General features: G+C 51.0%; 1 protein-coding gene across 11 annotated transcripts in view; it reads left to right on the top strand.

The window, feature by feature from the left end:
* MSI2 (musashi RNA binding protein 2) overlaps positions 1 to 14,658 on the top strand; it is a 259,928-nt gene that overhangs the window by 235,727 nt on the left and 9,543 nt on the right. For 5 of the 11 annotated variants that reach the window (XM_087752373.1, XM_087752372.1, XM_087752375.1 and 2 more), the window contains one exon: positions 215 to 322. The exons of 2 other annotated variants lie outside the window; for them this stretch is intronic. In XM_087752373.1, coding sequence (XP_087608499.1) covers positions 215 to 322 — 108 coding nt within the window. The remainder of the gene's footprint in view (positions 1 to 214; positions 323 to 14,658) is intronic. 4 more of the 11 variants (XM_087752376.1, XM_087752374.1, XM_087752380.1 and 1 more) reach the window with 1 other exon arrangement.

Below are 14,658 nucleotides of genomic sequence, written 5' to 3'. Positions count from 1 at the left end.
GGATTTGGGCCACCTTTGTGCCGGCAGAGACCACTGGCAGCGGGCACATGGCGAGGGCTCGGCTCTTTCTAAAAATGGTGCCTGTTGATGGCACGGAGAGCCGGGACGGCGACCTCTGGAAACGGCGTGCCCTCGGCGCCCACCCTGCGCCCCGCAGAGACTCGCGGTACCCGCTGGCTTCTTTCTTTACCCTTCTCCTTTTCTCCATGGCCAGGTTTTCCGGCAGCGGCTTATGGACCAGTAGCAGCGGCAGCCGTGGCGGCAGCAAGAGGATCAGGTAGGGGGGCCCGTGGAAGAGCAAACCCTCAGAGTGCAGGGTCAGGTAAAAGCTCTGTCGGTATTCTGTGTGGCTGCAGCTCTCCATCATTTCTCTGATTTTCCTCACACTTATCCTGGGGACCTGAAAACAAACAATCAAAAAAGAAATTATATAAAAAATGAATAATCAATCCCAAACCAAACCCAAACTACAAGCAGAGGCCACGCGGCCTGGAGCACCTTGCAGGAGATTGGTGTAAGAACTGCCAAAACCAGGGTAGATATTCTGATTTGTTTCTTTCTTTATTCCTTTATTATGTTGGTTTCTTTGTTTCTTTGGTTTAAATTTGAGGTTATAAAGGACACCCCAAAAAAATTAATTTGTGTTTTTGAAAAAAAAGCTTTCATTTCTCATGGAAAGCTGGCATGGGGGTGAAGTGGCGGCGGTGGTCCCAGGCGCTCCCGCCGTGCCCGGAGCCGCTCTCGCCTCCTCCGCCGCAGCCCGCTGTGAGGGGCGGCCTTTTTGGGGCACCCCCGTGGCGAGGGGCCGTGTCCCCTTGGGGACGGCGTCTTCTGCCTGCGCGGGGCGAACGCCAACACGCGCGCTGTCGGCACTGAAGTGCCGCTGGCGGTTCACCCGCCCTACCCGCTTTGAACCCCGGCTTGCTTTCACGAGGAACGTCAAAGCTTTTCTTCCTGTCCTTCTGAAAACTTTTATTTTTTCCCCTTAAGGGAAATAAATAAATCGTTGCCAATTACCGTTATTGCCTTAGGTTTTAAATTTAGCTAAACACGTGAATTAGTGCTTTGCTCAGGTAATTAAGTGTTCAGTACAGCCATCAGTGAGCTGTTGGCTCGGCAGCGCCCGCCGCCGCCTCCTGGCTCCCTGGTCTGCCCAAATCAAGCCGGGATGGAGCCGCTGCCAGCCCTGCACCTCCTGCACGGCCCCCCGGCTGCCAGCCCCTCGCCGGGCCCGGCTCGCCGGCGTGCACGGCGGAGGCGCCGGAGCAGAGGACGCAGCGGTGGCAGCGGCTTTCCAGCTCACTCATGGCGCAGTCCTGAAACGGGGGTTTCTCGGTGGCTTTTCTGGCAGTCCCGGTGGGTTAACCGGGCTCTTCCCGAAAAGACCCGACTAAACCGCTGCGTGAGGGGTTACGAGGAGGGCGCAGGCCCAGGTGTGTCTCGAGTGCGAGCCTGATGCCATGGAGGCCAAAGAAAGACACCAGGAGAACTCCGTTCCATGCAAACTGGCACTGCTTGCAGGCTACAAAGGATTATCTGTACCAGTTTCATCTTGTGGCATGTAGAGAGCGCCTAAGGGGTGACTTGCCAGACTGGTTGTGGGGATTCCCCATCTCCCGGCTTTTCCTACTTCCCCTTCGTGGAGGGGGAAAAACAAACCCAAAGAGAAAAGAAAAAAAAAAAAAAAAAAGAGAGAATGATTTTGCGTATGATTACAGGAAAACAGACTTCATTGTTTCTGCCTCTTCCTCATGTTTTGCCCTTCAGGCTTTGTTTTATGTGCAAACAGACCTGGTGAGTTGCCCCTTAGCAAGGCACAGAGGGTTTGGCTGGATTAACGTTGCTTCCCTGGTTATTATTTTTTTTTAATCGGAGTGCTTTTGGTGCCCATTACAACTGAACTGAGCATTGATCAATTCTGTGCCTGAAAATCATTTGTCTTTAATTTGAGTGTTTTTCGGTTTTTCTTCTGTTGGGTTTTCTGTTTTGTTTTGGTTTTTTCGTTTTTGTTTTTTATTTGAACTTGCAATACGAAACTAAATCTAACCCTAAATTAACAACACCCTTTCTGGCAAGTTTAAAGAGCAGTATGGTGTTTGGAAATGTCTTTCAAGCCTCAAAATTGCCTGTGTGCACAAAACTGGCAAAACCCCAAAACTGAATCAAAAGAGCCCCCCTCTCCCCAGCCCCGAGATCTCAAGGAGGAAGATGGGTTTGTCACCGGCCTGGCCCGACGGCCGCTCACATTTGCAGCGAAACGTGCTCTGGGAACAGTGGTGTTTTACATAGAGTCATTTCCATCCAAAGACAGTTTTCGGAAGGGACATCCTGGGTTTGCCACTTCCATCAGCAATGGTAGTGAATTGTATTCAGGAGCAGTAGAGTACGATCGATCTTGTGCTACAGTGTATGGGCCCGATTCATTACAAGAAAAATGGTTGGGGTTTTTTTTTCTTCTTTTCTTTTCCGTTGGGTTTTTCTTTTTCCTTTGCAAATTTGCACAGCCCTCCTTCATGCGTGCCTAATCCAAGAGCACGGAGCGCAGCACAGTTGGCCCTTACTGGGCCCTTTCTGCCAGTAAATGGAAAAGAGCTGGAAAACGCCCGGGGGCAGGTGCCTCCCACCACCCCTCCGCTGGCTGGGGAGTGCTTTGCCCAGAGGCTACCGGAGACGTCCCAATCGCTGCTGCCCCTTCTGGCCCCACCAGCTCACTCCAAATTGACCTCTGTTCTCCGGCCCCATCCTGCCGGCTCATCCCTACCTTCCTGGCGTCACTGCCAGCGTGGTGGCTCTGCAGCACCAGAGCTCAGCCCGGGTGCTGGTGCCCGCCGGTGGGGCTGAGCGCCCATGGAGAGCGTCCACCTCCAGGCATGCATCTTGGTCTTCCAAGGAAGCTGCAGCCCTTTCACTCCAACCCCCCAGGCTGCGGTGCGTGGGCACTGACCACCTTGGTTTCTCCCCGGAGTGATGTTCCTCCTCTTAGGAAGCCTGCACGTTTGTTTAACAGCGAAAGGAGCCCGCCCGGGGACAGTTACCCGCACTGGGGCAGCGCCTGGCCCCAGTTCTGCACTGCCTGGTCTTCCCTGCCCTCGCCCCTTCTTTTTCTATTCCAGCGCGTGAGGATGCAGTCACCAGTTCGCCTTGCTAGATAAACAAGTTCTTTTATCTGTCACAGCAGCCCTGTCCTACAGCCAGCAGAAAGGGACGTTTCCCCCTACTCGTGCTCGGTGCCACTCGTAAATTCACGTCTAGCTTAGCCGCTCACGTGCCGGCAGGGTGAAGGCAGCGATGCTTCTCTTTATAAATCACGTGCCCAATCGATGTCCCAGTGATGAGGCGATAGCTGAGGTCCCTCGAGCAGACGAGGGGGGTTTGGCCACGTCCGTTCACGCCGGGTGGGACTGTGCTGCCGAATCCCTCAGCTGGTTTTGACAACCTCATCCATTCTTGTATTTTTTTTAATGAATTGGGACCTGAGCCACGGAAAACGAGCAAACTTAAAAGTCTGAATGCTGCAAACTCCTCCTAGACAACTTCACTATCAATATCATGTTTCTTTTGAATTCACCTGACATATTTTACGTGTAAAACATTTTTGTCGTGTAAATGCTTTTTTTAAAATACAATCATCGGGGGGGGACATATTTATCTTGCATTTGACATGGGAGGGATTCATTTGGCAGGAGAGCGAGACAAGGAAAATTTGGCAGGAGAGGGTTTTCGTTCCTTCCTCTTTGGTTCATTGACAAGTCTGAGATTTTTCCAGTTCCCAACCTGTTGCCACAACTATTCCTCCCTGAGGACTGGAGACAAAACCGATAAGGCCATCCGTAATCCAGCCCGGCCCCCGCTGCTCGGCTCCGGGAGGGGCCGTGCGCGCCTGCCTCGGGTGAGCGGCGCAGGCTCCCACGGGCACGCTTTGCCCGCCGAGACGGCCGGCGGCACGCAGCGCGGTGGGACAGCGCGGTGCCGCAGCGCCAGGAGCTGCTCCCCCCTTCCCTGACCCCCGGCACATCTGGATTTTGGGCACCAGTCCCGGCTTGCCAGTGCTGCCTTTGAGCCCTGCGCCCCAACAACCCCTTACTGTACTTTATACTTGCCAGCTATAACAAATCTCGTAACGTGAGCTACTGACCTTGATGGTGAGTGTGAGCAGTTATGTTTTGTTGTTTTCTCTCTTGCTTGGTTGGGGCTGCTGTGAGAGAGGGTGTCTCTGAGGCATACTTTCCGGCCTCTCTTACACTCGGACGTGCACACCTCCTCTCAAACACTCTTCTGAGCGCTCTCAGCGGGAAGGTTTGTCCACACCTATTAATCCTCTCTCAGTGTCCAGCTTCTTGTTAGTAGCAGCTGGTTGCATGTTTTTTGCTTGTTCGGACGAAACGGTTCAAGAAACGACTCATATCAACTCTTGAGAAATGTCTCTATTTTTTTGTACACTTTCTTTCTTTTGATGTTTTTATTAATTTCCCTTACTTAAAAAACAAAACACCTGTCGTCCCGTAAAACATTTCACATCTCCCCTTGCCTGTTCTTAGAGTGTATGTATCTGTGGGACTGAACTAAATGCATGCACTGTAGTAGTCGTACTGGTAGCAGTAGATGTAGTTGTAGAACATGCATTGTTGAGTTGATATTATAGGTATCATCAACGTGAACTAGCGTGGCAGTTAAAAGCATAGCCTTGGTCTGATTGAAAGCGTAGGGCTATCAATACAGCAGAGAGCTGCTAACGGCTTGGATCCATAGTACCGTATTTGTTAAATCCCATTATCTGGAAGTTTAAATTGAAGCCGGCTGTAGGCAACCTACACCCTCTGTACAAGAACCCGCACATGCTGTTATGCTGATAGTAAATTTGCCTTTTTTTTTTCAAATTAAACCCCCTAGGAATTAAAACGCTGACTATAACTATATTCTCTTATTTTTATTTTGTATTAAAAAGAACTTAAGATATTTTTAAAATCATTTTACAGTCATGGTTTCTTCATCAGCCTGTTACTCGTCCATATTAGCCCATAGAATCATTCGTTGGCAGTCGTAGCCCAGATGTGCCAGACGCAAATCACTCCATTTGGGTATCTGATACCGTGTGTGTGAAGCAGCTTCCCGCAGGCTGTCCTGAGACACGAAGCGATTGTTTTTAGGTCGTAAACCTTAAATCTTGTTACGCAACAGAGACTCGGAGCTAGTGGTGGGTCGCACTCATTGCCATGTCACCCAGCTTAAGGGAACGTTTTTAAATGAAGATTTAACATTTCATAAATACCAGCATGAGGAGTTGGAGGCAGGTTCATCATCTTTGCCATTGAGCCAGCAAGTGCCTTTGCTTCTTGTGCCCGGTGTTTCTGTGCTAAACTTTTAAAATTCTTTCACAGATGAGGCTTGCAGTCAGTAAATTTAACAGATGGTAATTGAGATCCCGAATTAGGCTTTTGTTTATTTGTTTAGTTTGTTGCTTGTCAGAAAACATCCTGCTGGGAGTAGAAAAGATCCTGTATGGCACGGTCACACCTTCCGTCCTCCCCGCGCCCCTCGGCCATCCCCGCAAACCAGATGTGCGGAGTCCCCCGCAAACCAGATGTGCGGAGTCGCAGCATCTCCCTGCTCCCCTGGGGACAGTCCGGGCAGTCTTTAGTGCGCTTATTCCAGCAAGCGCTTTCAAAGGAAATAAAATATCCAGAATGGGCTTTCAAAATGTAATTAAGGATTTGTATCCGCTCCTTACTTCTAACAGAACATAAAGTAAATCAACCAAACAACCGCTTGGATGGGGCTGATGCAACGCAAGCCTGCGCGAGGCAATCTGAGCCACCCCTGTTACTTTCCTTATTGCTAGCAGGGAGCTGAAACACTCGTGCATCAAGAGGGAGAATAATTTCCCCCTTAGATCTCAATCTGCCAGGGAGATGCGGGGACCCACTGTTTAATGCGCCAGGCATATGATGAAGTGAGGAGTGTATCTAAAAGTCAGCAGAGCGACAAATTGCATGGGGTTTAGGAAGCCTTGTCTTACACTTAAAGAAGGTGCTCTAAAAATTGAATCTTGTCATTAGGCGCCCATAGTGTTAGCAAATTACGGCCATAAAAAGTGGGACAACGGTTGGTCTGTGTGTGCGGAGGGAGAGAAGCCGCCACCGGCTCACAGCAATGTCGTAAGGAGGAGCGTTTCAAAGATCCAGCAATGAACCAATTTGGGATTTATGCGGCCTGTTGAGAGGACTCCCTTGTGGCATGGCAGCTCTGATGGAACTGCTCTCCCTCTTTTATTCTACTATATAAAAGTACATAAAGTTTAATCTGAGCTATGTAATCGCAAAAGCCAGAACCTAACAAGTGGACCACTTGGGAGCAGCAAGCAGGCTGAAATTTCTCACTCCGCTGGAACCGCCGGTAATTATGAGACAGCGCCTGGCAGCTGATGCATCAGAAAATTAATGGCTGCATCTGATTTTATCTTTTGCTTATCTTCATAGCAGAGGCGGTCTGCGCTGGAGAGCATTGCAGGCGGCCCGGCAGGCAGGGTGAGGCGGAGGGACCCCGTGCCGCACGGGGCTTCGGTGAGGGGCGGACATGGAGGCAAATCTCCCGGGTCAAAGAGAAATAGCAGCAGGCAGGCTCCGCACGGAGCGCCCGCCGGCGTGGTCAGTACGCCCTGCGCCTCCAGTTAGCGTGGAGCAGCTTTAGGGGCGGCCGCTCTGCATTTCTCTGGGTGGTTTTGGCCTCGTTAGTGGCAATATCCTCTTACTCTTTTGTGAGCACTACACTTACTTTTCTGACTACTACCCCAAATTAAAAAAAAAATTTTGTTTCGGTTCAGAAGTGCTGTGCTGGTCCAGGGTGGGAATCATGCGGGTCCTTTCCAGAACGCAGGCTACACGCAGAAACGGTTTGTCTTATTTTACTGTAGGATGCCACTTCTTTATTTTTTGATCCGCGAGGGACTGAGCTGCCTGCAGTGCCGAGTAGAAAATTCAGTAGATCTAAACCAATTTGGTGCTGCTGCTGTTAGGCCTTGACCACAGTGGCGGTCGTTTTACAGGGCTCCTGGCTGAAGTCTATTGTGGTTAAAATACATCAGCTTTAATCAATAATTTTGTAATAGAAAATCTTGTGCACTTGATAAATCATCTCCAGTGCAATTAGTGACCACCTCTGAAGTGCAGGCTTAAGTACAGTGGAAGTTAATCTTTAATGAATTTAGCAGCTAACTTTTAATAGCCTTTTCAGTCAGGAGAATTATTTTCAATGGGAAAACACTCCTCGGCAGAGCTCATCGCAGCGTCCTGGCTGACACTTTTGACAGGAGGCAAGTGGTGACGGCACGGCCGCTGCCGCTGCCTCGTACCGCGGGCAGGCTGCTTGCCCGCGCAGGGACCGGCTCGCTGGTGCACGGGACCATGCCACCCTCGCCGGGCAGCCGCGCTCCAGCCCTGCGAAGCCCTGCCACAGCCCGGTACCGGTGTTTGGTGTCCTTTCTCCCAGCGGAGGTGGAGGGATGGAGCTCTTGGCAGTTGTAATTAGACTTTGTTCCACGCAAGATGCAGACGAGTCATTGTAAAGTTTGAAATGGGGCCTTCAGCCTGAGCTCTCCAGTGCAATGAGATACTTGAGCACACGAGCACGTCTCGTGCATTTTAATCACTAAACGCATAAAGTATACTCGCTGAGCTGAGGGGTAACTTGCCTCTCTGGCAGCAGTCGCAGGCTGTTACCCATTAGTGGAACAACTACTAAATGGGACACAGCGCACGTTTTACTGACATACTATTGTGAGTATTTTCATGCTGGTTCTCTCCCCAAATGCTTTAAAAGTAAATACATAAGTACAGGGTTTTTTTCCTCTCTCTCCTTTCTGAAATAGAAAACTGAAAAAGAAGCAGTGGAGTTTTTCCTTGCAGCAGATGTTAGCATGCATCTGGGTCTGGCTGAGCTTGAGGAGCGTGGTGGATTAGTAACTGCCAGAGAATGCAAAATTGGTCGGCAGGTATATAAGCTTGAGCTATTTAAAAATAATAAATTCACACAGCTGGGTCTTTTTAAGGGTGTTTCCTGCTAGTTAAAGCAAGAGCCCAGAGCCGTGTGCCGTGAGGACTCTCAGGTGTCTGCGCCCAAATCCTCCCCTGCCAAGGGGCTGGGGTGTTCGCTGCCGACAGCGGAGCTGGTGCCACCAGCTCTCCCCCAGGCATCGCGTGGTGGGCAGCAGCTTCCCTCGGCGTTCCCTCATCGATGAGCTCAGGTTTTCCTTTGGGGGGTGTTATCACCGGCCGTGCTTGCTGTGGGGGACCCCTCGCTCTGCCTGGCTGGGACGCGGCCTCGGCGCCTGGCCGGCCGGGCAGGTCTGCTGAGGGTGCCCAGCACCTCTCTGTGCAGGCGCCTGGTGCAGGCTCTCCCGTAGGAGAGGCTCATGGCACAGAAAGCACCGGGGGTTCGTGAGCTGGATTTCTCTTCTGTTACCTGGATAACCCCCCTGTGCTCCCGAGCATCCATCCAGCCCCTGGGCATCCGTCAAAAGCGGGAAGGTGCCCTCGGGCAATGCCCTCCTGCTACAGCGACTTAAAATATGCAGTGAAACAAAGACCCGGTTTTGTTTTCATTTTCCTCCTGTATTGTCTGTTATTGTACAAAAGGCTTCAATTTAAAATTAACAGGAGTGATAGCCAGTTAATGTGCTACAGTGGGAGGCCAGAGTTTCTGTTGCTATGGCAATGGAGTTCGGCTCATTTGTTTTGTAGATGAGTAATTACTACGCAATTAGAGTAGGCTAAAAATAAAGGGGCCTTTTGTTCCCTGTTACTCATTAATATTAATAAAAGACCTGTCCGGGCTGTGGTAAACAATTAATGCAGATGTGGTTGCCCATGGTAAAAGTAGCAACAGCTTTCGTGTTACCCAGCACGAGGTGACAGCGCCGGCGTCGCCTGGCTCGGCTCTTCCTTCATTTTAAATAGAAAAATTATTAGAGAGAGGTCTGCGTTAGCACAGCATCACGAGCTTTAGCCCTTATTTGCCAGTTGGATGGATGGTAATAAGTGTTAAAGCTTAATGTGCAGACACAGACAGCAGGTACAGCGCTGGGGTCAGATCCTGCGAAACAGCGAGCAGCCGCCCCCCTCCGAGTTGCGTGCACGAGAAGGGCGCTGGCAGCAGTTCCCTGATGCAGAAATCTCTTCATTTATCCCCCCTAGCCCGGCGTTGCCCGAGGGAGGGCGCAGGGCCCTGCCGCTGCCCGTACCTCTCTGGTGAGCAGCACCGGCTGCAGGGCCAGGGCTTGAGCAAAGAGCTTGTCCGAAAACCTGAGCATGTGAAAGTGCGAGCGTGGTGCTGCTGAAATGGCTCTGGTGCGGCACATTACAAACAAGCGCCGAAAAAGAGTGGAAGAATACAGTCCCAAGCATTTGATGCAAAGTCGGTAAACATTAAAGCACACCAGATTTTAAATTAACTGTAAAACCAGTTAAATTGACAGAGAAACCTGTTAGGAAGATGACTAATGGGTCAGAGTTTATTTGCCTCTCTGTTTTATTTGCTTGTCTCAATGCAGCCGGTGAGCATCCCTTGTCAGCAGGGAGGGACAGCGGAGCAGCTCAGAGCCGGGCCGTGGCCGGCCGCGTGGGCACGGGGGGGGCCGTGGGGTGGTTCCCCCGCTCCCCGCGGCCCCGGGGTGCTCGGCACCCCTGGGAAACGCCATCAGTAAGGTGGAACCTCTCCAACGGGCAGCAGAGGCACCCGAGTGCCCCCGGCCCGAAACCCTCGAGTGCTGTGCTGGGGGGGCAGGTTGCAGGCGAGTGGGAACCTCATCCCTCCCAAACTGTTTAACTAATGGAGGGAAACGTAGCACAGCCTCTGTAAGGTCGACATTTGTTTGTTGTTAAGGATCTAATTAGAAACATGAGAGGGAGCTGAATGGCTGCTTGCTCGGCTAATTAGCGACATGCACGAAGACCACTTTGAACTTCAAGGACACAAAGCTATTAGCGCTTACATCAAAAATGGATTAAACTTCTGTGCTTTTATAATGATTAAAGATGAGCTGCTCGAGAGGAAATCCTTTTGTAAGGCTGTGACAAGAGCTGGCTCCCTGATTGCAGCTTCTACAAGCGAAGCTTTGTGTGGCCTCCGTGTAGCACTCGGCCCGGCGCGAGAGTGACACCGCTAACTTGCAATATGGAAAATGTGATTAGGCAATAAATATTGATCGTTCGCAAAAAATTACAGCCAAGCTGGAAAGTGCACTTATTTGTCCTGCTCTGTAGCTGCAGCACTTAGAAAAGCTGGGCTTGAATACATTGAATTTTGTGTCTTTTCTTCTGCAAATTGGTGCACATCAACAGCTTCCAGACGTGGCTGATGCTTCGGATGCGTTAACCGCAGTATTTAGGAGAAGCAGGTGCTGCTCACGTGCCTGCAGCATGCACGAGAGGGACAGTGGTGGGTTTTTAAAACACCTGCACTAGTTGAATTTTTAGCTTGCCCAGGCTTGTGGAAACCACCCAGTTCTTGCTCTCTGCTCACCTAAGGTAGCTTAGCAGTTGCTTTTTGTGTCCGTGCCGCCTGCTCAGCATCCGCACTGGCGCTGGGGCCGCGTCAGGAACAGTTGCCACAAGATCCCAATTGCCATTATCACACCGACATGGCCAGCTCGATTCCTAACAGCTCGGGCTGCTGCGAGGTGGGGGTCCGCGGGGTGTGAAGAATCGTCGGCAGCCCCGCGCCGGGGCTGGGCACCGGCGGCAGCGAGGATGGGGCTGGGCAGCGCTCCCTCCCCGTGCTCCGCTCACTTCCAGCAGTAATTGCTGAGCCGGGAGCCTGCTCACCGCCCACTGCTTTCTGTCGTTATCCCTGCGATATTTTGATGTGTGAAGCCATTTCCGAAGGGGCTGCAGAGGCAGAACAACCTTTTAAAGTGTGACTGCAGATAGAAAATAACGTACAAATAGTACCTTGTTACGGCAGATAGCTGCTCTCGGTGTCTCTTGGCCTCATCACCACTTATTTTACTGATGAGCCCGACAGTTGTTTTATTTTATTTTTTTCCCTGCAGGGCCAATATAGCTGCAGGGGAGGGACAACTGCTGCCACTAACGCGGGGCTGCCCGGCTGCTCCCCCTTACAGAGCCATGTCAGGGGCGACAGGGGAGGCACAAAGCTGGTGGTTTGATTTTCCAGAGTCAGGACCGAACTGGCTGTCATAAGCAAAATATCTACGGCTCTTAACACTTGCAGAGGAGCTCTGTCTGCCACAGGCTTCTTACAGAGAGGTGTTTGCTTTTCAAGTCTACTTGGGAAGTGCCGGCGTGAAGTGCTGCGCCTTGCAGGTCCCCACGAGAGATGTACTAAGTGGCACCTCTAATTGTAACGCTGGGGCTATTTGTTTTTCTGGTGTGTCTCCCACTTTCTGTTGCAGCTTTTTCTGTTTCAGGGAGTAGTTTGTACATTGTTACTCTCCAGAATATCTGTGTGTTTCCAGCTCGTTATTTCTGAGACGTTTTTGAGTTTGAGCATTGATCTGAATTTGAGGTGTGCTGCGTGCTGGCTCAGACATAAAACACCGCTGTATGTAGAAGCGCAGATACAAGAAAGTGATGCTTCTGATAGTTCAGCCTGACCACAAACGAACGTGTTTGTGCCTCTAGCTGGAGCTGTACGCGGTGACTGGTATAGCAAAAAAGAGCCCGAATGTGAGTGTGCAATTCTCAGTGCTGTGCCTGTGCGCTGTTGCAGCCTGAACAAGCAACCGAGAACCAGGAGCGCCAACGTCTTATTTCAGACTGGCATTAATTTATACATCCAGTCTCGGGTAAATCACATCTTGGTTGTTAGCATCTCTGAAAAGCCAGGTACCAGCTCCCATTAACTTCAGCCATGAATGCACAAAGAATTAGCTTTGGCCAAGCTATCTATAACACGGGTGCAGTGCTAGCTAATGATATTTATAAGGCTCTAAGCACTAATGATGCAAGATTTGCATGCAGTGCTGAAGTTTTCCCGCAATCCGTACCGTGGCTGGTTATTTAAAGTATCAGCATCACGCTGTGACTGCTGGTCTGTTCGTCAGGCATGCTACGACGTGGCCATTAGTGCTCATGCTTCAGGACACATGGGATCCCCAAGGAAGGGCGCGATGGTCCCTGCACCAGTCACCATCGTTTTACTGTAATGTCCTCTGCAGCGTTTGTGCTTGGGTTGTTGCAAAGGCGGTACGGCAGGCTTGAGTGCTTGGATAACAGGTGATATTCCTTCTGTGAAAATCTTCTCTTGAAATCCAGCAGAAAATCCCAAGTGATTCAAATTAAATGCCTGCAGACTGTGGTGTCGTTCCCTGTCCCAGCTGGGCTGCTTGGGACCCTGCTTTGCAGCTCTGCTGAACCCGTCGTGGGCAGAGGGACGGGCAGCAGTGCGTGGGGACAAATACCGTCCCCTCGCTGCTGCCGACGGGACTGGGGGACCTGCTCTCCATCGGCTGCCCCCGCCGGGCTGCTGCCAAACGGCACCTCCCTGCCCTGTGCCCCCATCCCCTGCCCATTTCCATCCCTGTCAGCAGCTCTCAATGTTATTATATCATTTAGTCCTTCGAGCTGGAAGATGATGTTTGCAGTATGTTATATGAATTTTTCATAAAGAGAGAAAAACAGCCTAATCTTGTGAGCTTTGAGTCTTGGTAGTGGGTAATGGCTTTTGATTTAAAGCATTTTGTCTTAATGGTAGTTATATTGAAAATTTCCTGCTGCTTTCAAGCACGTGTAGTTATTATCATAAACACTGATGGTAGAAATGCCTGCCAAATTGTGCGTGGCTGTTTATGGTAGATGAGAGAGTCATCCAGAAATTAGAGCATTGGATCAACAAGTTGTCAGGAAGCCCGTTTGTACGGAAAGCCACCCCGGAGCTGGTGGGACAAAGCAGGAGTGAGGAGCACCTTGGAGGAAAGAAGCGCTGGAGGTGACCGGCACCAGGTGTAGAAAATGCTTGGCGTGAGATTAAAAGTGAATTTCTGACGAGAAGGAGCTGCTTTAGAAGAAGTCGCGGTGTACAGAGGGAGGGCAGTCCCTTTCTGGGCAGAGCACTGACTGCTCTTCCCCAGCCCTCGTGCCGGTGGCCATGCAGGGCGAGCCCCTGCTGCCCGCCTGCGCCCTGCCTCTGTCCCGGCGGCCTCTTCCATTTGCTCCGCTTGAAAAAATAAACTGATAACCTGATGCATAAAGCATGCATGTTTACATTTCATTCTTTTCTTTTGCCTTATACATGTTGCTGTGTTCCCCAGAGGCGTTAGACAACAGGATCTGCTTTCTGGGGAGCACCTTCATTGAAAGGCAGCCTGTCTGTGGCTGGCTTCTGCCTCCAGCCCTGCCAGAAGTAACTGCAGAGCCGCTCGCCCGCGTGAATTGTTGCCCAGGGATAAGGAGCCCTCTTCGGGAGGTGCAGGCAGCGATCGAGTGTCGTTGGACTGGTCTCCGGGAGCGTTGGTTTAGTACTGATGGACGCACACCTTGGGGCGGGCGCATGCGGCCGCGGCATCCCAGCTTTACCCGCGGCTGTGTCTCTGCAGGGTGCAGGAGGGGGACGCGGGCGCCTGTGGATGGGGAGAAGCTGGGGCGGCTCCAGCCATCTCTGTTCTGTTCTCAGCTGCTCTCTCAAGTGCAAAATGTATTTCTGGCTGCGATAACACGGCACTATATCTCATCCTGAAGTATCCTGCCTCTTCTCAAAGAGGGAATCCAGTAAATCGTGCGGTGGTTTCTTTCAGACTTGAGGTTTTGCTTGCCTGTGCACCGCGGCTGGGAAGGCAGCCACGACTTTCTCTAACCGCATTTTGTGCTATTCTTCACCTTTCTTTTTTTTTTTTACTTTTGAAATAGTCATATTTGTTATGTGTTAAAAAAAGGCAAAACCACAGTAGTTAACAGTGAAGAGGCTGCAGTAGGAGCCAGTCCTCCCCCTGCAATGGTGTTTAAACCTTTGGGTTTTGGTGCTGTAGGAGAGGGAAGAGTGTTGTCACGGAAGGCTCCACGTGGGCTCTGTGCGGGGGACAGCCGTCCCCGTCCAGTGCCTGTCTTACACCTCTGTATGTATTTCGCCTGGCTTGTTTCCTTTGAAATACAACGTACTTTAGTGGTGCTTAAAAGTGTTGCTTTGTCATCACGTCTAATTTCCTAGGCCCTAAGGGACTGATTGTCAGCCCGGTACCGTGCAAGTTCTCCTTCTAGGACAGTAATGTCAAAATCCTTATGTTTCTTTTCCCTTTCCCTCCTCTTTCCCTTCATCATTCATGGCTGAATTGAGTTTATTTTGGGTGGAATTTCAGCATCCAACTTGTTGTGCTTTACCCAGCTGCCCTCTCGCCGCAGCGAGATGTTTGGATCCTCGTTAGTGTAATACGCCGTTCGCTAAGGCAAATGTCATAATGAATCCTGACTTAGAAATTTCTCAAGAGTTCATCGAAAGAGAGTTTATCTTTCAACGGTGACCTTTCTTGTTGAAGGCGGATTAATGTATGAGCAGGGTCTGTGTTAACATGGCAGTTTGCAGGAGAAGGCACTTGATAAGCGAGCTCCAGCCAGCTCCGTCCCTGCTCCCAGCAGAGCATTTCGAAGCAGCGAGCCTCCTGCCTCTGCGTGAAGCTGGGCTGCCAGGCGCGTGTCAGGCTCCAGCTCTCGG

Source organism: Nipponia nippon, unplaced genomic scaffold (assembly GCF_047370975.1).
Source record: "Nipponia nippon isolate SJK-2023a ecotype South Korea unplaced genomic scaffold, ASM4737097v1 scaffold_15, whole genome shotgun sequence".
Lineage (NCBI taxonomy): Eukaryota > Metazoa > Chordata > Aves > Pelecaniformes > Threskiornithidae > Nipponia > Nipponia nippon.
The sequence above is the reverse complement of the archived record's forward strand: the minus strand, read 5'-3'. Positions and strand labels throughout refer to the sequence as shown.